The sequence below is a fragment of the Squalius cephalus genome (assembly GCF_949319135.1).
Source record: "Squalius cephalus genome assembly, chromosome: 24".
Classification (NCBI taxonomy): domain Eukaryota; kingdom Metazoa; phylum Chordata; class Actinopteri; order Cypriniformes; family Leuciscidae; genus Squalius; species Squalius cephalus.
In genome coordinates, this window is record NC_137145.1 from 23,534,805 (window position 1) to 23,558,596 (window position 23,792).

Consider the following 23,792-nt stretch of genomic DNA (forward strand, 5'->3'; position numbering starts at 1 on the left):
TTATTACTCCATTGAAGATGAGGCAGAGGCAGAGGCAGAGGCAGGCTCAGAGAGTGAGGGAGAGCCCATTGAGCATCAGCCAAATCAGACACTTACAGGTAAGTGTTGTTAAACTGGCTGACAGTTGTCAATTTTTTTTTTTTTCCGTGTCACGTGATTCCCTGTTTATCATGTGATGCTGCCATGTGTCTTGTCATTGGTTAATTGACCAATACATCTGTGTATTTAAGCCCTCATGTTGTCATGTGTCTCTGTCAAGCATTGTTAGCTGTAACCACTGTTTGTGAAGTTCTGTTCTAGTTCATGTCTTGTTTTTGAGTTTTCATGCCCTGCCATGCCATGTTTTTTTTTTTTTCATGTTTGCTTTTGTTTATAATAAACTGCACTTGGGTTCTCATCTCTCAACTCACCTCCAGTGGATCTATTACAGAATACTTGACCTACATCAATGAACCCAGCAGTTGCCCTCCTAAACTTACGCCAGGGAAATCTTCCCCTGGAAACGTATGTGGAGGAATTTTGTGGACTGTGCTACCAGGTAAAATTTAACGATGTGGCTCTTAAAGACCTTTTTCGTTTTGGGCTGAACGATCCGGTGCGGTCCCAATTGCCTGGGGAAAAAAAACATTTTTCTCTGGCCCAGTATATTGACTATTCGCTTTTGTTAAGCGGCTCAGCACTTACTGTGGGTTTAACAGATGAGGAACACCGCAAACCCCCAGAATCCTCTCAGTCTGAGCCTCTTCACGTCATGCCTGCCAAGCCTGAGTCTCTTTATTATTTTTTTTTATTATTTTTTTTATTAGGAGTGCAAAACTTACAACATAGGGTGACAGAACACAACAACAAAACACAAAAACAACAATAAAACAGCAGTAATAATAACAGCAATGAAAAAAAGACAAATAATAATAGTAATAGTAGAAGTATTTAAATAGTAATAGCATGTATAATAATAATGATAATATTTTGTGGTGACGGTAACAGTAATATCAGTAATAATAATAACATTAATAATACAATAATGATACTAAGGATGGTGATAATTTGTGTTGACGGCAATAGTAATATCAATAATAATAATATATAACATTGATAATAGTGATAATAATGATAACAATAACAGTAGTGGTACGCATACAAACAAAATAAAAAAAGAAAGGTGATGATAAGATTTGTGTTGACAGAGAGAAAAAAAATAATAATAAATGAAATAAAATCAATAATAACAATAATAATAATAATAACAACATTTATATCAATAATAATATCAGCAGTAATAACAGTAATAATAGTAATATTAAATATGGCGATGATGATAATATTTTGTATTGACAGTACACTGTAAAACCCAACAAGTTAACTCAACTCAAACCGATTGAGGAAACTGATTGCGGCAAACCATTTAAGTTTAAAAATAAATACATATGAGTATTGTGAACTTATATATATAAGTTCACAATACTCATATGTATTTATTTTTAAACTTAAATGGTTTGCCGCAATCAGTTTCCTCAATTGGTTTGAGTTGAGTTAACTTGTTGGGTTTTATGGCTCGTTTCCACTGAGCGGTACGGTACGGAACGGAACGGAACGCATTTATTTGCGTTTCCACTATCAAAAGTTGTGAATGGTACCAAAATGCCGAACCGTACCGTACCACTTTTTAGGTACCCTTCCATTGGGGTACCTAGCACAGTGGTACGGTACTAAAAGGTGGAGCTAGACTCACTGCAGGACGTTGATTGGTTGACAGAGAATCGTCACTTGCGTGTGCTACAAGAGGAATGACAACATAAGAAGCGCCATTTTTTAATATAAAGTTTAATATAATACTACTGTTACTGTATCACGAAATGTAATTTTAAGAGTTTTTCAGGCGAGAATGTAGTTGTTTAAAGCTCAAATCTGTGGTTTATTTATAAAGATGATTATTTTTTCCCCCGGTTGTGAGATCCATGCGTTCAGCGGGCGCTCGGCGCTCATGTTTCCCAGCTGGATGAGCCTTTCCTCGGCTAGTCCTCGGCGTTCGTCGCTGACTCCGACGGTAGTGGTTAAACATAAGATATAATTCGTTTTGTGTAGACCTAACGGGCGATCTTTGATTCTTGTCATTTTTATTACAAGATTATCACTGATGTTTATTGCAACATTTGTACAAATGCATATATTGCCTGGAATATGTTTATTTTATTTATTTTTTTAAACGAAAAGAGGTAACGTTAGGGTTGTGTTTTAAATTTCGTTTTGTTATAAATAGAATAACGTGCAGTGAATAATCAATATGTGTTGCGCATGAACCACATTTGTGTCCCTATAATGTTTAATTTATTTAAATGAAAACGAACAGAGGCAGAGTGGTGTTTTATAACATATTTCGTTTTATTGTTGCTTAAAATGTAACGTTACATACAGAGTAAGTTAACAGAGATAACCGGAGTAGCAGAGCGAACTGAGTGACGCTTTTAAGAACGCGCTGTACCATGTAGGAGTCGCACATGGCAAGTACAAACTTTGCGTACTTGATATTGAGAAAAGCCTAATGTCGGTGCTTGTCTTCTTGTGACAAACATGTCGAGAAGCAAGAACAAGATCTGCTGTATGTCATCCATTGTAGTTTACTATGTTGTTCTTCGCGCGAAAATGACGTCGATCGAAACACCACGCCTATCAAGTAAGGGTACTGTTGGCAGTGGAAACGCTAGCCAGATCATGGTTAACAGACCCGAACCGTACCGTACTGCTCAGTGGAAACGAGGCATTACAGTGTACAATTGCAATAGTTATATCAATAATAATATAATAACAATAATAACAACAACAATAATAAAATTAATAACAACAATAACAAAAAAATAGTAATGCTAAAGATGGCGATGATGATAACATTTTGCGATGACGGCGACAGTGATATCAATAATAATTACAGTAATCATAATAATAATAATACTAATAACAATAATAACAATACAAAAAAAAGACAAGCCTGAGTCTCTTCACGTCATGCCTGCTAAGCCTGAGTCTCTCTTCACGTCATGTCTGCCATGTCTGAATCTCTTCACATCATGCCTGCCAAGTCTGAGACTGTTCTGAGTTGGTTAGCCAATATGACAGTGTCCTTAAGCTTCATCTTGACAACATCAAAGAAAAACAAGCATCATGACATGACCATAAAGGAGCGCTTCATTCAGCTCTGTGATGTTCAGTCAACAACAGGAGAACAGCTTGAAAACCTAGTAATTAACTTGCTGAAGGAGAACCAGCTGAAAGTTGAGGACATCCATGATCAGGGTTATGATGGAGCAGCCAACAAGAGTGGGCCTTACAAAGGACTACAATACAAAAGCAAAATGAAAAGGCATTATATGTTCTAGGGCTGTCCCCGACTATGGATTTTCATAGTCGAATCAGAATCGTCATGTCTTGCCTATAGTCGACTAATACATACAACCGGCACATCCGGGAACTTAACTGTCAATTTCGTAACCGCCCCTTTTTAGGGGAAAACAAGCCAGACTTCCCATAGACTTCAATACAAAATAGCGGCACAAAACAACGTCCGTACACAGCCGGCAGACGTGTATAACTTCAGAAATCACTTAGATGAAATATGTCGAGTAATTATATGTCCACCCTGCCTTCCATAGAGCGTGAACGATACATTTATAAACTTAATTTGGGCAATTTAAAAACATGTCCCTTTCATTCTACCAGCGTCAAATTGGCCTATCAACCTCACCCAGTGGTTTACCCGGACATTTACTCGTACCTCATCGAGTCACCAGGTAGCCAGTGAATGATTTTACTACGGTTTTAGACGTAAACATCTTTAAATGTATAATATTGTGTCTTTATAATTAGAGTATCTAACGTTACTGAGCGCACTTTTCTGTCCAGCTATACAACTAGCCTGGTTTAGCTTTCGATAGCATCATCCGTAATTCATGATATTTCCATAACAGCAAGAAATTGATGATGATGGCAGGCAGAGATGGGCATAAATACATGGAAATGTATTTAAAATAAAATAAAAAATACTGTGTGGAAAAAAAATAATTACATACAAATACATAATAGGGGTATTACTGTGTGAAAAAAAAAATGTTTAAATACAAATTACATGTTTCTAAGGGTTAGTACACGTCCTCAATCCGTTACTGTGTATGGCGCTCGCCGGATTGTTTTCCCCTAAAAGTGGGCGTGAACCTTTTCAGAGACGTTCTATGACGCTACGCCGGTTGTATGATATAAAAAATTCACAGACAACATATGTTCACATTCATGGCACAATTCAAACGGGACCAGAAAATAATTATTTTCTCCCATTCACTTGCATTGACAGTTTTTCAACTTTGAGGTCCAGCGGGGTTAGCGGAAGGGGCGGGACTTACCAGCTCTATAGTCGAATCATGTGTATGGGGGTGGGGCTGGGGGCGGGGCGTTAACGTTTCAAAGCCGCGATGTACAGAAAATCACACAAAGCTATAGAAGAAAATGTATAAAAACATTTTGGATCATTAAAACTAAGAAATAACATAAATAACTCCAGAAAGGCCACACTGCAGACAGGATTTGCTTTCCACATGCAAATCAAATTAAATCGGCTAAATTACCTGTGCGAGCAGGCCAGCCTACAGCACAACATCGATGCACCGAAAAAATAAACAATTAATTTACTAAATTAAATTAGAACAGAATATACCTTTCTAATAAATAAAAATACAAAACGAAATAAATCAGAATCAAGTCACAAGATGAGCAAATGTGTGCAAAATGCCTAAAGTGCAGAGGAATATATATTCAAAACACAAGCCACAAATAGTTAGATTAGATAACCCTGACAGATTAATAAATAAAATAAAGAAATTATTAAAATAACGATAGTAGCCAGAATTTTCAACTTTGTCTTTTTAACTGCAGAAACAACAATAAATGCTAAACTGGAGAGGCAGTCTTTTTAGCTAAAAATGTTCACAGCATCCAAAAATCAAATTAGAACCGGCTGAAAAGTTTTGCAATCACTTGGACCCTACCTGATCGAGAGAACAAATCCAGCCTTTCACTCTGATCGGTGTCCGTTGGAGCACAATTCAAATTGTGCGCGCGGATAAAATACATTCTAACGTGAAACCCAGTCTATGCGTGAAACGTGTTACTGTTAACGTTGGCCGGCAGAAGTGCGATCATGGTTTTCCTGATGCTAAATCCAACCGTGGAGAATATCCTTTCTGATGGTGTACATTCCACACTTTAGATTTTCTTATCCCAGACATTGTTAAAGATTTAAATCCTTGTCGCGAAGACGCTCCTCTGTCGGTCACGGATTGAAAGTGAAACTTAAATCTGTCGCGGGGTGTTTGGATTTATTCACGCACGTTAAAAAATATTTATTAAAAGCTTCTTTCTTTGCACATTTTTATATACAGCATTATCATAATAGGCTGAATATTAACGAATTGACAGAAAAGCTAGTTCTATGTGAAATCAGACATTGAGCGCCCTGACGCCCTCATATAGCCAAAGTGGCATGATCCTCGTTTCATAACACCTCCGTGAAGATTCGACCCTGAGATCGGTAGTCGAATCAGGCTCCTCCTATCGAAGCATCGAATCTTCGACTATTCGGGGTCACCCCTAATATGTTTATTGCCATGCTCATTGTTTGAATCTTGTATTAGTGGAGAGTGCAAAGTCAAGCATTCACTTTGTCAGTTTTTTTTTTACAGTAGTTGAATAACTTTACACCTTCATTGCCAACTCCACAAAACGACATGCAGCTTTTGTTCAAACACAGCAAGCCAGGAATCCTGGCCAGCGTGCCCTTGAGCTACAGAAGCTCTCAGACACCCGATGGACCTGCAGGGAAACAGCCCTCAGGACTCTCAGAAAATGCCTCCCTGAAGTTGTGCAATTTTTGGAAGATCTGACCAAGTCTGAGCCACCTGATGTAGCTGCAGCAATGCACAGCATTAACTTTGAATTTATTTTTGCTTGGCGATAACAACTCCAATATTCATGGAGACAGCAGTTGCTTCAAATGCTCTTCAGCAGCAAGACTTGGGCTCAATCCCAATTCTATTTTATACCCCTTCGCCTACCCCTAACCCTTCGCCTACCCCTTACCCTTGCCCCTTGAAACAGAGTGTCAAGGCGTAGGGGTGAAAATATTCCCCTAAGAAATGAGACACCACTACTACACCATTACATGTCATTATACTGTACATCGTCGCTAGCGCCTACGTCACAGGAGATGCGCCAATGTTTATCACAAACTTCCAAGATGCCGTCGTCAGCTGTAGTCTTGTGTGAGTTACAGCTATTTTTTGCATTTTTCTTCTGAAGTTTGCAGAAAACAACGGAGATGACGATATCTTCGACGCCTAATAATGCTGCGTTCACACCAAACGCGAATAGAGCGTCTGGCGCGAGTGATTTCAATGTTAAGATGCGTTTATGCGCATCTGGAGGTCTTGCGGCGCGAATGAGGCGTTTAGTGCGGTGCGGTGGACGCAAATTCGCCTCATTCGCGCGTCCACTTCGCTTCAAACTTTTGCTTTTTACATGCGTCATATTGTTAACGAACTTTAACGATTTTTTTTGCAACCGTTTCTTTGAAGAACATGACCGTAAACACAAGATTGAATGTGACATAAAGAAAACGATTTTTGGCAGTCATGTTGCCTCTGTAGCCGGTGTATGCAGGTACATTTCTCATACCCCTTCGTTTGAAGTGTGGTCCCGAAAAATCTTCGTTTCAAGGGCTATCTGGCCCTTCCCCTTACCCCTACCCCTCCAACCAAAAGAGAATCGAGACAGCCCTACCCCTTAACGGGAACGCGCAAAACGGAGGGGTAGGGCCAAGGGGTAGGGGCAAGGGGTGAATTGGGATTGAGCCCCGACTTGGCAGCAGCATACACTGTTGTAAATGGTGTCATTAGCAAAATGAACACACTGAGGACTGAAGAGCAATTCAAATAAAAATTTCACAATGCTACCATTCAAGCAGAGACAAGAGGGATCAATGTGCCTGAAGAGATTCCAGGAAAAGCAAGGCGGCGAAAAGTACCAACAAAGTTTAAGTACTGCTCAACATCAGCAACAGAGGACCACCAGCCACAGACTTTAGAGGAGTAAGGATGTACTTCACTTTTTTGGATTCCCTGATTCAGGAACTCCACAGGTGATTTCAAGTGAAGGGGAACACTGACAAAATTGTGATGTCACTGCATTTTTTGATTGAGCCATCAAAGTGGAAAGACACTGCAGATGCTGAAGCACTTCATGCTGCCAATACTCTCTGTGAGTTTTACGGATTTTAAAGGGACACTCCACCCATTTGCATTAAGCTTTGCATTGTTAGAAACCCAGTCATACTATTGAATGGTCGTGCAACACTCTCTCATTTTCCCCTGAGACGGGAGAAATCCGTTATTTACCTCTTACACTTCCTCCTACAATGACGCAAAAATCGTCATTTTGCGTCATTGTAGGAGTAAGTGTAAGAGGGGGGGATTTCTGTTGAGACTACAGACACTCATTCCTCATCTTTCCCAGGGGGCGGGACCCGCTCACGCTACAGACCTATTACAGATCAGTGGGTGGGACTTTACTCTCTGAAACTGAAAGCAATATCCTCCATCTTGTTTGAAGCTAAGCTAACAGGCGCTGTGGAGACAGATGTAAAGTTATGACAATAGCGGAGGAGAGTGCTCAATATGATATAGAAGAAGATGATTTCGGAAGTCTGATGCTTGAATCAGGTGTTTGTGGCTACCTTTACAAGCCGCATTATAGCGAAGAGCAGCCGAGGCAGAAGACCTGCCTGCCACGGACGAGGAGCCCGGACTGGCTCGGGTTAGGGCGGACTGGTGGCGCCGGTGATCTCACTATGCAACTACGAACCGCTACGAACACAGAGATAGAGTCCGTCTGCGGCAAAGAATTTCAACGATGACAATTTCTCCTGGACGAAATCTCTGAATCAGACGAGGACACGGACGTTTGTGTTGAGAACTATCCTAGTTTCGCACCGCATATGTTCTGACTGAACATCCAGGTACCATGCAACAATTCACCTTTTCGAAAGAAATGTAAACGATGAGTAATGCACTAATGAGTTCGCCAACTAACTAGACATTTTGTGTGAAATGATTTTCAAGCTCTTGTGGTAGCTAGCCTTGTAGACGGAAGAGTGATTTCTCTTATAGGCAGATATGAGCTTTCTGGATTAGTGGGAGTGGCTTGCAGAGCTGTGCAATGTGGTGCATTGTGGGAGTTGTTGTCTTTCATACAAATGCGTCCTGAAGTTATTTTTTGTCTTTCCTCAGTCACGAAGGCACCAAATTCAAAATTTATTTTACATTTCGACTACATATATGACCCACTTTAAATAAAAAACAATGTTCAAATGGGTGGAATGCCCCTGTAAGAGGAGGAGGAACAGCTGCGAACTCAGCTTAGAGTTTTCCACTCTTCATTCACATGTTCACAAAAAAGTGCCCATGCAATTTTGGAAACATTTAAGGAGTTTGATGCTCATGTTGTGTTTCCAACACTTTTTAAGCTGTTGAAAATATTTGCAACACTACCTGTCTCAGCAGCCGCTGTTGAACGCTCATTCTCGAAGTTCAAGCTGGTGAAAACTCAACATGACATCATGACTTTGCGTAAACATACACGCCACTTTCAAGTCAAAAGTGGCGTGTTATTTATACGCATTTTGAGCTATTCGCGTGTATGTTCACGCCGAAACGAACCGTCATCTTCCGCGTGTATGTCTACGCCATTAAATGTCCGAGCGAAACGGAGCAAAATGTATGTGAAATAATCATGTTGGTCCCCTTTGGAAAACGTGTCGATGTCACAGTTTAACAGCCTCAGACGTGAATCTTACACGTAGCCTACCATTATCCCCGGACGTTTCCATCTAATCATAACCATTTCTTAAAACTACGTAGGCTACAATTATAAAGAAAAACAACAGACAGACAAATATAATCACAATAATTTATTTAATACGAAAATGTCAAAATCGGTACCAAAAGTTGTTCACGTGACGATGTGTCGCAGTGGTTTTGTATGAGGTAACAGAGCAGAATTTAAGTTATTAATTCAAATCCATCATGAAAATGTTAATCCGTCTTCGGTTCGGTTCGCTCTGAGGGCTGCGCGGCAGTGGTGCGCGCTTCATTTCAAATGTGAATGACGCAATCTGTGACGAAGCAGGCGAGGCGAGAGCCAATGAGCGTTTGATATTACTGCCGTAACCATAGTAACCTGTCCGCTTCTTGAGGGCGCAATTTTTGAATTTGAATTCATAACAAGCGCGGGGTTTGACGTTTACGGTCAAGATGACGATTACTGGATAAAGGGCTGAGTTTGGATCTTTTTCTGGCAAATATGGATTCTGAAGGTTTGGATTACATCAAGCTAATAAAATTGGTGTATTTTGTGAATCGATGTTGTGTTGTAAGGTTAATTATTGTGATTATACTCGTCTGTCTGTTGTTTTTCTTTATAATCGTTGCCTAGGTAGTTTTAAGAAATGGTTATGGTTAGGTTTAGGGGTAGGATTCGTGGCTCAAACTATATTTTAATGCCATATTGTTCATAAAAATGCCATTTTCCTATATCTGTCCATTACGTTTTATAATTTTAATATTGTCCATAAAATGGGTATGTTTAGGTGTGGGAGTAGAGTTAAGGGATCTTACATTTATAATCTATGGTATTAACCCCAGTGACGGGTAGGTTTAGGGACGGAGTTGGGGTAGGGTCATATAATGTAACGTTAAGTCAACGGCGTTGATAAACACGCTGAAAAGCGATTATGCGTGTTGATAGCACGCCAAAAATGGAAATCGAATTGGCGTGTCATACATACGCCATTTCATGAGATCAGTCTGTGAAAACTAAACTTCATAATGCGTGTGGACAAGAACGTAAAAGATGAGGTTATTAAGATCTTTCAGGACATGGTACCAAATAGAAAGGTTTTGCTGTAAAAGGAAAAGGTAAATACCAAAATGTAAAATGGTAAATAGTTTGTTATTATCAGCAATGTGTAATTGTGATGTTCTATCAAAACATCTACAATGAAGTCTAAAATGTATTTGAGCGTGTGCTGTCTTCTCTTTTAATTGTACATTTTGTAATAACTGGATAATTTGTGTTAACAAGCAACCACCCCCTTAGTCCCCCTTTTTTTTGGTTTAGGCCACTGCCCCTCAATATATCTGTGCACGGCCCTGGTCTTGTGGGTCTTGAAGTTAAGGATATGGCCTCTCTCTGCATGGGTTAGGGTTAGGTTACCACCCAGCCCCTCAGTTCTCCAGATGCGGCGTAGCCCTCTTGGTCTGTCCCTCAGGTAACACTGTAAAAAATCCAACTTACGTTTTGTATGACAAAATCAGTTTTTAAAGTTTATTCCACTATTTAACATGAAAAAAGTTGAGAAAAGTTGAGATAACTCAAACACGTAAGTTGAGAAAACTCAAAAATGTCCTGCAGCTGGTTGCCTTAAACTTTTAAGTTTTCTCTACTTTTTTTTTTTTTTACAGTGTATCGCCCTGGCACTCCAGACACAACCTCCCTAGCAATGACTTTAACAATGCTCAGTCTGTAATTTACAAGGTACATCTTTTTATATGTATTTGCGAATAAGATTGGCCCTTCGGGCATGGGGTGCCTTGGGACTCCCATTTACCTATTCACCCACTGCAAAAATAATCATTCCTTCTGAGAGATCTCCCTCTTCTGTTTCGGTTATTTATCGGTATCTTCTTGAGCATTCATTCAACCCTTATCTATTACAACTGTTTAAGCCAAGGATCTTAATAAAGATGTGCATGTTTTATTTTCGGATCAGGTATGGAGGATGTTTAAGCTGTCTTCGAAGAACCCCAATCATCAAATGATACACTGGAAATTACTACATAGGGTTTGCTTGACTCCTATGAAACGTTTCTATATGAATATATCCTCCTCTCCCAAGTGTAATCTGTGTTCTCAAGGATCTCTAGGAACGTACTTGCACTTCTTTTGGGACTGTTTTACCGCTCTCACAGCGGCAAAACAATTTTTAGTTAACCGCTGGAATCCTCCTCACACAATGGACAGACGAACATGGACAGTGTCTTTGCTGGACATTATATCGATGGAACTCTCAACTTCTCGTATGCATGGATCCAATGTTAAGACTGTGAATTTATTGCATGCTGCTTTTGATATTGTGTCAACTTTTTTAACATCCATGTAATTTTTTTTTTTATTCTTTTTTTGGGTCTACATTCTATGTTTGTATTTTATTTTATTTTTATTTTATTGAAGTCTACCAGGGGTGGGATGGGGTGGGTTAGCCAGTCGTAACAGTGGCTGTCTTAAATGACACTCGGAACTAATACAGAGCATTTCAGACTAAAGATCAAAATTAGGGCAGAAAATATTAATTTTATATAACTGCTTTATGTGCAAAAACTGTACCAACATTATATGTAAACCACAAGAAACCTATTAAAATAATATTAAGGCATATTTTGGCCCCTTTAATAAGGATCAATGTATGTTGTCCATACAGTGAAGTCTATAAAGTGTTGTTGTTGTTGTTTTGTTGTTGTTGTTGTTGTTGTTGTTGTTTTACATTTGATTACTTCATTCAGTTTCTATAATATTTCTAAAGCACTGTTTATTTCATTTGTATCTTTATTCAGTTGTATTTATTTGACCTATTTCTTTTGATTTGCTTATGTTTTCTAATTTTAATACTGGCTGTTTACTTCAATAATTCAATTATCTATTTTGACCATGCTGGCTATCCCATATTCCCATTTATCATGTGTGTATACCTCTTATTATGTGCTGCCTGCTCTCAGTTAGGATGATTTCGTGATTTGTCTGAAGTCCAACTAAGGGCTGAACATTTTGTCATCATTTACTCACCCTCAAGTTGTTCAAAACCTGTATGAGTTTCTTTCTTCTGTTGAACACAAAAGAAGATATTTTAAAATGTAACTCATTTTCTTCTAATTTACAGAGAACATCATGAAGAAACTCCTGGAAAATTTGGGTTTGGCAGAGTATTATGGGAAGAAACTCACTCTCCACACAGTGCTGCAGATCAACAAGAACAGTGTGACAGATGTGCCTGTCCAGTCCCTTTCAGATCTGCCATGGCTGTTCTTGAAGAGACTGATGTTGCTACAAAGGACAGCGAGGAGTGTTAAGTGTTCCCCATCAGATGAGTCAGAAGATTCAGAGTCGGATGATGATCAGGATAGTGCTGAATCAGACTGTCCTCAGTCAGTAAACCCTTTAGATGTTTTGACTGCTGTGTTTCTTTGTTCTGACAGTTTTCTTCAGCAGGAAATGATCATGAAAATGTCCATGTGTCAGTTTGCGGTTCCTCTGCTGCTTCCAAACAGTGATAACAATCAGATCACGCTTATGCTTTGGGCAATGAGAGATATTGTGAAAAAATACAGACCACACTCCCTGTCGGATCCAAGTGGATTTGTGGAAGAAAGGATTGTTCTCTCAGACCTACCGTTAGTGTCTTTTGTGAGACTTGGCAGGTGCAACATTTCCAAATCAGAAGTTCTGAATAAACTGCTCAGCAATTCACAGCAATACACTGATACCTTTGTGCATTTCAACATGGGTTGTGGAAACATCGACAAGAAAATATCAAATGGCTTAGTTGAGATGACCTGGTATCTTCCTTGTGGAAACAAGAACATTGACGTCTTTCCTGAGCCAATAGTGATTGCAAACTTGAGAGGTGACATCCAGGACTTTGAAACACAGTTTTCTTTTCTTTGTGAGGCTTCAACTGCTGTGTTTGTGTTCTTTGAATCACAGTTTTTAGATACACAGTTCATTTCAGTGCCCAGTCAGAAACCTACACCTCAGCTGTTTTTTGTGGGGGACTCCAACAACAACATAAAAGCAACAGTCAACAAGCTCAAGCTGAAGAAAAGCAATTTCATCTTTAAAGCCAAGCAGAACGATGCAGACTTTGTTGACAAAATTCAGAGCAAGTTACAAGATGCAATTAATAACAACAATCACAAAACCTCAGTTGTTCGTTTAGCTGAGATTGCACGAAATCTGGGAATCTTAGTGGACGAGGATGGTGAAGAAGGTCAGCGTGCAAAAAAATGTGCAGATGAAATCACATCAAAAATAAAGGATATAGTGCAGTTCAAGAAGGAGGAACTGCCCTTGCAAGGAGAGATCTTGATGAAACTGGCCAAGTTAGAGAAGGAGGAATGCCGGCTGAAGGAATTAGGGGATGACGATATTGAGAAGTACAAAAATGACCTTGAGAAACAGAAAAAGAAACTCAGAGAAGAGCAATGCAGCAAAAACATGTCTGCCACTATGAGCTGCTTCATCAGTGCAATATCAACATCAGAAAGAGCTTACTTCTTAAAATGGTTGAGAATCGCTCTAGAGAATCGATCACATGAAGAACTGCCTCATCTCAGAGAACTGTACAAACAGAAATGTCAAGATGATTGTCCAAACAAGGCAGAAATTGCTGAGCTTGATAAAAAGATATCAAACAGTTCTTTAGGAGTGGAGCACTTCATTCGAGAGATGAGCCAGCTTTACGAGGCTTCAGTCTCACTTCCAGAAGATTCACCTTACCGAAAACAGCTGGAACACTTGCCTAGACTCTGTGCTGAACTACTATTGGATGGATTTTCACTTGAACTAGTGGATGGAGATTGTTCAAATGTCCCTGTGAAATGGCTTTCTGGTGTGTTTTCTGAATTAAACACACTGGTGGAGTCCAAAAACAGGATTGTGGTTGTCACAGTTTTGGGGGTCCAGAGTTCAGGAAAGTCAACGCTGTTGAACACCATGTTTGGAGTTCAGTTTGCAGTAAGCAGTGGAAGGTGCACCAGGGGAGCCTTTATGCAGCTTATTAAAGTAGCAGATGATCGCCAAGCAGAACTCAATTGTGATTATATAGTGATAATTGACACTGAAGGACTGAAATCCCCTGAGCTCGCACAACTGGACAACAGCCATGAACATGACAATGAGTTGGCAACTCTTGTTGTTGGACTGAGTGATGTAACAATTGTCAACATTGCCATGGAGAATTCAACAGAGATGAAAGACATTTTACAGATCATTGTTCACGCCTTCCTCAGGATGAAGGAGATAGGAAAGAAACACACGTGTTTGTTTGTACACCAGAATGTTGCTGATGTCTCGGCTCATGATTCAAACATGAGAGACCGTAAATTTCTGTTGGAACAGCTGGATGAAATGACACAAGCTGCAGCCAAAATGGAGAACAAAAAATTCAGCAAATTTACAGGTGTGATGAACTATGACACTGAGACGGGTGACCACTACATCCCTGGATTGTGGCATGGAAACCCCCCAATGGCACCAGTGAGTATTGGCTATAGTGAGTCTGTGTATGCTCTCAAAAAGCATATAATGGAAATCTTCAGAGCTTATGAGTCCTACAACATTAATGAATTTCTTAAATGGACCAAAGACTTGTGGACTGCTGTGAAACATGAGAAATTCATCTTCAGTTTCAGAAACAGCCTGGTGGCTGATGCATACATAAAACTGTGCACAGAGTACAACAGATGGGACTGGACACTGAGAAAGCAAATGCACACATGGGCGTCAGAAGCTGAAACCAAGATCTTAAACCATGGAAAATTTGAAAACTCTGAGAAGTGCACCGTTGAAGATGTTCGTTGTCGTTTACAACAAGAAGCAGAATCTGAGCTTTCAAAAGGACAAGATGAAATTAATGACAAGATCAAATCATACTATGAACAAGGAGAAGGTCATGTTGAACTAGTGGAAAATTATCGACAAGACTTTATAAACTCTGCCAAGTCTTTGAAGAGGGAACTTTCAAATTCTGTCACAATCAAACTGGATGCAGCTGTTTCACGTCGAAGTGGAATGATCAAAGTGGAAGGAATCCAAAAGACATACATGGACACAATGGAGAAGAAAGTGCTAAACTTGCTGAAAAACTGTCGTGAGAACAAGTCAGACATGTCAGACTCCATGCTGGATGAAGCATTTGAAAAAATGTGGCAGGAGACTGTCAGGACACTGTCAGGCACAGGACTCAAACAACAAGATATCAGGACAAGAGTTTTAACTTGTTTGATGATACATTTTCAATCTAAAGGAAGTTCAATAAACTTAGACAAAGTTAAAGATTTAAACAGTCATGGCCATGGAGAGTTTATTGCCTACAAAGACAAAACAAGTGTATGCAAGTGGTGGTATAAAAACCATATCAATACAGTTCAAGAGATGTCAGACAACCTTATCAGGGATTGTCAGGAATTTGCTAAATTAAAGAGGGACAGTAAGGATGATTATGATGACACATACATCAGGGAAATTCTTAACATGATTGATGAGAAACTTAAGGCTCATGAAGAGCTAAAGGGAGATTTTGAGCTGTCTCTTAAACTGCACATATGCGGCTTTGCAAGCAGAGAATTTCAAGAGATTCACAAGCAATTCATCAAGGAAAACAACCCACGAACAGCCTTGGAGAACTTCAAACAAACATACCGCTCTGACTTCATTGACCTTTACCGTGAACGAGACCAGTGTCAGAGGAAAGCTGATGAATTCATGAGAAACTGCCTAAAACCTGCCTTGAAAAGATATATTTCAGAGAACTTGGGCATGAACATGGCAGGCGAGATGGTGATTGGTGAAAACTCAGCAATTTTCGGATCAAGGACAACATTTCAGAATTCAGTCTTGAAAAATCTTCTCGATGAATCTAAATTTGTTAAATATTTGCAGTTCATCTCGTCATATGAAACGTTTGTTAAAGCCTTTATTGTGGACAAAATCAAAAAGCACTTTTCAGCAGAGAACAGAATGTTCACATTGGAGGAGAACCTCGTCAATGAAGTCATCAGTGAAATTAAACAGGCCATTGAAGAGGCAGAGCGAGACCCAAAGATAAATGACATCAAGGGATTTATTGAGAACATTTGTAACAAACTTGTAAATAGGCTTGTTTTTCCCAAGGACGCAGTGGACAAAATCAGTTCACTGAACAATGCAAATCTAAAAAAATTTGCTGAATGCCTTCAATGTTCTGTAATGGACAGCACTGTGGATAAATCACTGAAAACAAGTTTTGAAGTAGATTTTCAAAGGGAAATAGATCGTCTTCACCCCAAACCACAGGATGTGCTGTTCAAACGAGTGCATGGCTGTGGGAAACAGTGTCCATTCTGTGAAGCACCATGTGAGGCTCGAGCATACGATCACACTGAACACTTTGTCTCAATCCACAGACCACAAGGTCTCGGCACCTACAGATTTACTGATTCTAAAAAACTAGTGACCGACATCTGCTCATCACTAGTGCACAGCAACAGAAACTTTGAGTGCCGTGACACTAACAATCAGTCGCATCCATATAAAGAATACAAAAAAATCTATCCAGACTGGCAAATCGATCCAGACCCCAGCATAGAGGCCACAGCATACTGGAAATATGTGATGGCAGAATTCAATGAGCAGTTTGCACAGGAGTACAAAGCAGAGCCTGCAGAAATACCCTCATCTTGGAAAGACATTATAAAAGAAATAAAAGAAGGTAAAAGAAAGCTTGAAGTAAATTAACTTGTGCCCCTTTGGTCTCTTTTTAAATTAGTCCAGTACATTATGGTAAGAAAACTTAAAACTCACACCTTAAAATCCAAGTATCCATGAATATTAACTATGATGACAAATAAAAATAAAATAAAAAACGGCTGGTTTCAATATTAATCATAGCATATCCTGACTAATGCATGAGTGCCATTAAACAAAAAGTTGCTTGCTCTTGCTCTTGCTTTGTAATAAGAGAACAGGAAGAATAATTAAATTAAGCTAAGTGTTTTATTCCAATAAAATAAAGATGTGTTTTAAATATATAAACCTGTAGTACTAATTCGAATGTTGTGGTATACTCTTAGTGACAAATAATTATCTATACATGCATGAATTATTTTTTGTTGACATTAATGAAATCTTATTTTAGAACAGATTTTCTTTCAAATGTTCAAAAGAAAAATCTTGAGCTTCAAATCTTAGTCTTTGATTTTTAATCATGTACTGTAACTGTGTGGTGTTTTTCTGAGCTATGTTTGTTATTGTGAATTTGATTTTGGTTTGTGATTGTGAATTTGATTTTGGTTTGTGTTGTGAATGTATCTCTGTTAAGAGTGGTTGTTCTGTGACTCTGTTAAGACATATACAGGCATGTCTGTATTAGTGAGGTCACAACACTGCTGACATCTGCATCAGTTTAATTAACATTTGAAGCATTTGCCAATCACATGAAATCAGTGTAACCTGAATAAATGTTACCGGCAACAGAGTTGTTTTGTAACTTTTATTGTGAATAATATATTGTATGTCTTGCATCTACAATTGAACAAAATCACCATTAAACAATCATCTAAAGATATTGATAAAATATATTAAAAAGCATGGGCATATCAAACTTCTATACACATTTGGGTCTTTTATTAGACCATCTAATGGACTCACAGGGAGTTTTAATGTCTTCTGCATGTAGCCTCCATCACCTCCAGTAGTTGTTATTCCTTTTACAATATATGTGGGATAGAGTTGCCTAAAATCTAAATGATTTAGATTTTTAAAGATATCTAAAATGTCCTGCAAATTTTACAACCAAATTTTGAATGAACATTAGCAATTACAACTGTTCTTTGTTCCTTTGTTTTGGCATTTTTTAGAGTGAGTCTTTAAAACTGTCCGGTCAACACTTCATTTTAAATAGACATGTTGTGACAAACAACGTTTTGTAACGTGGTAATGGAAATAACACGAAGATGAAGGAGGATGAAAATAATATTCTTTAATGACAAAGCTCAGGAACTAGGAGAAAACCACACTAAACATTAATGAGAACGGACGAAGATTGAGGGAGAACACAGGGTATAATTACACAGAGAAAACAAAAGGAACTAAATTAGATAATTATACAGGAGAAGGAGATGACTAATTAGACAGACAGGGGAAAACTGGGTCACAGGACTAAACCAAAAACACTATGGCCCGGTTTCACAGACAGGGCTTAGACTAAGCCAGGATTAGACCATAGATCAATTAGGACATTTAAGTAATTTTTATAAACATGCTTAGAAAAAAACATTACCGATGTGCATCTTAAAACTAAAAAGGCACTGATATATTTTTAAGATCAGTCAGTGCAAGTTTATTTCAGTGGAAACAGCTCAGACTTACATTTTAGTCTAGGACTAGTCTTAAGCCCTGTCTGTGAAACCAGGGGTATGAAACAAGGGAGACAGACCATACATGTAACACAACACATACAGCAAAAAATGCAAAATATTCAACATAATTTCTAAGTATATTATGAACTTTTGATCTTAAATTATGAACTTTTGTCTTACCATTTTCTTAGTCAGTGATACTCAACTCCACCGCTCTGCACATTTTGTATTTCTTCTTCATTTAACACTCCTGATTCAGTCATTCATCATGAGAGCTCTATGAACTGAATTTTGTGTCAGATAAGAGAGACATACAAAATGTGATAAATTAAAAGATAACCTTTTAATCACCTCTACCTTCAAGCAACAGACACTGAATCAAGGAATGCATGCACTGTATATGCCTCACTCATTCCCTCAGTCAGCTGCTGAACTCAGAACTGCATCCTTGCATACTCTTACTATTCTCCTATATCTTTCTGTGGCAAAAATAGATTAGGCTGTTAGTATGTGATTCTGAATTCAGTTGTCTGTCTCATATTGAAGGGGTCACATATGTCATTGAAGGTGAAGTAGCCATTGTAAAATTTGCTGTTATTCCTAGTGTTATTAATTTATTTTCTTTATTTATATTTTTGAGCAGATTTTGAAGTTACAATATGTGCATGGCACATATGAAAAACATCACAACCTACTGTTTTTCTTTTTAACATCATTTTAACATCTTACTTAACATTTTTAACAAATATACAGAACACTCTACCCATCCCAAATTATCCCACACAAAAAAAAAGAAAACAGAAGAATAAAAAGGGGGAGAAAATCATCAAATCTCCAATGAAGGTACAGTCTCAACAAAGAAAATGATAGGATTCCACATTTTATAAAAATTAGTTAAGTCTCTGATGGAGTGTTTTTCCAGGTGTAGAAAGGACATTAAGTTCTTCGGCGAAGAAACATTAGAAGGGGGGCATGAAGAATTCCAATGCAACAGTGTTGCAACAGGTGATCTGAGGGCGCGCGCGTTTACTGGTGTGTGACGTGTGCGCGCGTTCTGGCTTAGTCTGCGCAAGCACCCATCACACACCAGGAAGCGCGCGCCCTCAGATCACTTGGACGTGGTTGTGTACAAGAGGTAAAAACGATATAAATACTGTTCGTTTTCTCACACAAACCGCTCGTTTCGTGTCTTAGGCCATCAATGTGTACTTACGATAGGGAATTGTTTAATTTGGACTTCTCTGTGCATGCTCTTTGAGGTGGTGACCGTAGACCTGCATTATATGACTGACAGACAAGAACGGTTTGACCTAAAAATATCAAAATTGAAACTACTGCGGAAACAAAGACACCTACATCTTGGATGCCCTTGAGGTAAGCTAAAACATACCAAAATTTAATTTCAAAGTGAACTATCCCGTTAAGAGCCTTTGACAGTGTAGCAAAAAAAAAAAAAAAAGACCAGAATGAATACAATTTAGGACAGGTATAAAATGTATGGGTATGATCTGCTGGGGATAGCGAACATTGCACCTGTCATCTTCTGTTAAAGAAAGTTTCTTCAATTTTGCTTTGGTGAAATGAATTCTGTGAACAACTTTAAACAGAATAAGATTCAAGCGAGCACAGATGCAGACAGAGTTTTTAGCTAGAGTATTATTCCACAGCTCCTCATCAAGCTCCTGTCCTTGCTCTCTCTCCCAGGTTCCCTTGAGTACAAAAAGAGGAGGGAACTGCGAAGAGCGTAACAGGACATACATTGAGGAGATATGGCTATGTGATTTCGGAAGTGACATTATATCTTCAATTAAAGTTTTCTTTGGCTGGTGAGGGAAGGTAGCAAAGTCTACTTTAGCAAAGTCATGCATTGAAAATAGAGGAATAAATTGGATTTAGGAATTTTGAATCTACTCAGTAAATAAATGATGCAAATACATGATCATCAGGAAACAAATCATGAAACAGTACAAGGCCCTTCTCTCTGAGCTGTGCAAAAGTTGGATCCAAAGTAGAAGGTACAAAAAGATGGTTACCACAAATTAGCATTAAGGTGGACAATGTGTTTAATTTAAAATGATGATGAAACTGTTTTCAAAATGAGAGATGAAAGCACAATCGGGTTAGTTCTGTCAGGTCCATTAAGTCAAGAACACACAGACAATAAAAATAATTTAAGAATTTTTATTGAATAGATTGCAAACAAGTTGATGTTCCTGAATTGAAATTTGGCGGTATGGCTCTGTTCAGGGAGTCCTCTGACCTTTCATGAGCACCATGAAATAGCAGAGAGTCAGAGGACAGCAGCAGCATTAGGGAACGCTCAGTTTATGACTGTGACAGCTAAAATATCCCCCCCCCAAACAAAACCACACCTGGCAATCCTCTGAGATACAGAGGATGATTTAACAATTTATATGCTTAGTAATCTACGAATATACAGATAATTTGCTATGTTATAATCAGATGAGTCCCCTGACCATTCATGAATTAGCAGAAGTCAGGGGACAGCAGCAGTATGAGCAGATAGCAGCCACATATAGGGACAGCATTATCAGCATGAGGGCACTTACGTTATTTTGACTAAATGAGCCATCCCCCCCAAAACAGAAATTGAGTGTCTCGAACGGTGTCGTCTGAGCCGCCCTAATTTAGCGATTTATATTATGGTAAAAATTATTAATTAATTACTGAAATGACTATTCAAGACCGCAATAGCTAAAACATGCTGTTACCTAGAATTATCTGTCTTTGAACTGTTTTGACGGTCTACAGTGTAAGCGCTGTGAAAAGATAACCAAGCCACCTTCTGAGAAACGAGCTAGATGAAGGAATTAAACAGCTGGTAGCGCATCCAGGGGCGTTAAACTGAGCAGAGCGCGAGCAAAATAATGATCAAATGTGTTGATTAGCGAAACAAATCAGAGACTTGAGCTCATGGCTTTCTGGGCGTCAAGAATAGCCCGAAAGTCGGGACGGATAGCTTAATGGTTAAAACCGGAGCGGATTTCTTACCAGATCAGCAGAAGCGAGCAACAAGCGTATGAGCAAACTGAAAGTGCTTTAAATAGGGCGCCTTGTTTGAGCTTGGCCATTGAGCAGCGAGTGGAGTGTGGTGGATTTTAATTAATCAACTTTAATTAATCAACTAACATTTGTTTTTCTTGCAGGAATAACATTCATATACTTTTAATGTGTCAAAACTCTTTGGGGAAAAACTTGTGATTTTGAGTATGTGTCTATGGGTAAAAATAACATAGTTATGGGAAGTGAAACTAGACAAGTCTGTTAGAACAAATTAAGTCATCTTTAAAACCTTGTGATAAGTAATCACAAGATCAGAGTTTGCTTTACCTAGTAACAGAGGGGTTTGCATATGAAGAACCAATCAAATAGTGGGGAAATTATGTAATGCAGCATGAAATTTATGCCATACCCTGATTCTATAAAAACTGTTGTATATGTATTTTTCGGTGGGATTCTCAATGGAATTTGTCTGAGATCCTCCGGCCTTGCTTCTTGGGAGAGATTCCCTGAGAACTGCTCGGGAAGATCTCCTGGCCGTGATTAAAGCATTTGAAGGACAATTGCTAGAGTCTGTTTGTCAATTTATTCCTGCGCAGGAAGCTAGTTTAGGTAGGAAGCTAGTTTAGAAAACTAATTAGTTAGAGGAACAAGTTAGACTAGGTAAGATATCCAAGTGAGGACGTCGCCAGGAGACGAGACTCAGATATCAGGTGGGGACGTCGCCAGGAGACGAGACCCAGGTACCCAAGTGGGGACGTCGCCAGGAGACGAGACCCAGGTACAGATAGTTAGTTTAGGGAATAATCTACCCGAGTGGGGACGTCGCCAGTAGACGAGACCCAGGTAGTTAGGTTTAGGGAAAATATCCACGACAGGAGCTAACCAGCTAATGCAGCTCAGCTGAAGCAGATCAGCTGACGGGACAGTGTTGTTAGCAAATAGCATTAGCAGCGTCTTGACTACCTGGCCTGCAAGAACTGACGCTGACGCTCAATTGGTGTATTTAGAGGAGCGTCACAATTTGGGATAAAAAACTAATGCCGATAACGAGGATGATAAGCAGGAGTTAGCTTCTATCATACACCAATTAATATTCGGAGAATTACACTATGTATATATTTTCTGAATATTAGCTGCCCAATAATAGAAAAGGAAATTTGGAAGAGCGAGACCCTCATATTGAGGGTCACTATTGGCCGACGATGGTCATGTGTGATACGTGGTGACGTGCAACACAGACGCGCTATGCTTAAACACTACGCAAAAAGACCCGAGGCCCAGAGAGAAGGAAATGAAAAGTGGAATAAAGTCGTTGTTTTTGTTTGTTTTTGAGCACAAAAAGTATTCTCGTCGCTTTATAAACTTAAGATTGAGCCACTGGAGTCACTTGGACTATATTAACAATGTCTTTAATACATTTTCTAGGCCAGCAAGTTTCAGTCCCTTAGAAGCCTATGGAGGAGTTAGACAACTCTCAGATTTAATCAAAAATATCTTAATTTGTGTTCCGAAGATGAACGAAGGTCTTACGGGGTTGGAACAACATGAGGGTGAGTAATTACTGACAGAATTTTCATTTTTGGGTGAACTAACCCTTTAAAGCCTGGCCTCTAGAAAATCAGACATGTGATCATTTTTAATCTCTGTAGTTCATTGCTTATTTAACTATTACTGTGTTTGTTATTTAACCTGCTGCTAAAACGTTCCATGTTCTTTGCTCGTGGCCAGTCGTCCAGCAGCGTGGCTTGGGTACATGGTATTTTATTTTATGAACAGTCTGGTATGTTCTTATATAGTGCTGTTTTATAACTTATATGCATGTTACCATTTTATTAACCCGTATCTGTCAGGCTTCTGGGTGGATGAAGTAGGAGACATACACGAAGACTATGAATTCCAAGGTTTTAATTCTCAATATTAAACAAATACAAACAAAAGGGAGCGTGTGCTCAGAACAATGAAAACCTAACATTCAACATTAACAAACCTAACATAAGCATTGACCGACAAGTGAAGAGTGAAAACCAGGAACTTAAGTACACACACAGATGAACACAAGACAGGTGATGCAGATAATGATGATGAACCGGTGGGTAATGAAGGGAGTGAGTTCAGGTGTGGAAACAAGGAGGATTCTGGGAACTGTAGTGCAGACAGGACGATGACAGACAGTGAATGTGACATTACTTCCCCCCTCCCGGTAGGCGCGTCCTCGCGCCGTAGAAAGACCAAAGGGGTGGGAGGGTGGGCGCCCTGGAGGCTGACGGGGAAGACAAGGCAAGGGAGACAAGGCAGGAAGCCTCCAGGGCGGAGCAGACTGTGGGTGTGGTCACGGTGGAGCAGGCTGTGGGCGTGGCCAGGACGGAGATGACCCCTCGGGCGGCCACGGCGGTGAGGACCCCTCGGGCGGCCACGGCGGTGAGGACCCCTCGGGCGGCCACGGCGGTGAGGACCCCTCGGGCGGCCACGGCGGTGAGGACCCCTCGGGCGGCCACGGCGGTG

At 39.4% G+C, this 23,792-nt stretch overlaps 1 protein-coding gene across 5 annotated transcripts in view; it reads left to right on the forward strand.

Annotated features, from left to right (window-relative positions):
* Positions 1-17,381, forward strand: part of LOC307152878 (up-regulator of cell proliferation-like) — a 37,472-nt gene extending 20,091 nt beyond the window's left edge. For 2 of the 5 annotated variants that reach the window (XM_079861861.1, XM_079861859.1), the window contains 3 exons: positions 18-98; positions 431-538; positions 12,032-17,381. In XM_079861861.1, coding sequence (XP_079717987.1) covers positions 18-98; positions 431-538; positions 12,032-16,644 — 4,802 coding nt within the window. In that variant the 3' untranslated portion in view covers positions 16,645-17,381. The remainder of the gene's footprint in view (positions 1-17; positions 99-430; positions 539-12,031) is intronic. The other 3 variants (XM_079861862.1, XM_079861860.1, XM_079861863.1) reach the window with 2 other exon arrangements.
* The last annotated feature ends 6,411 nt before the right edge of the window (positions 17,382-23,792 follow it).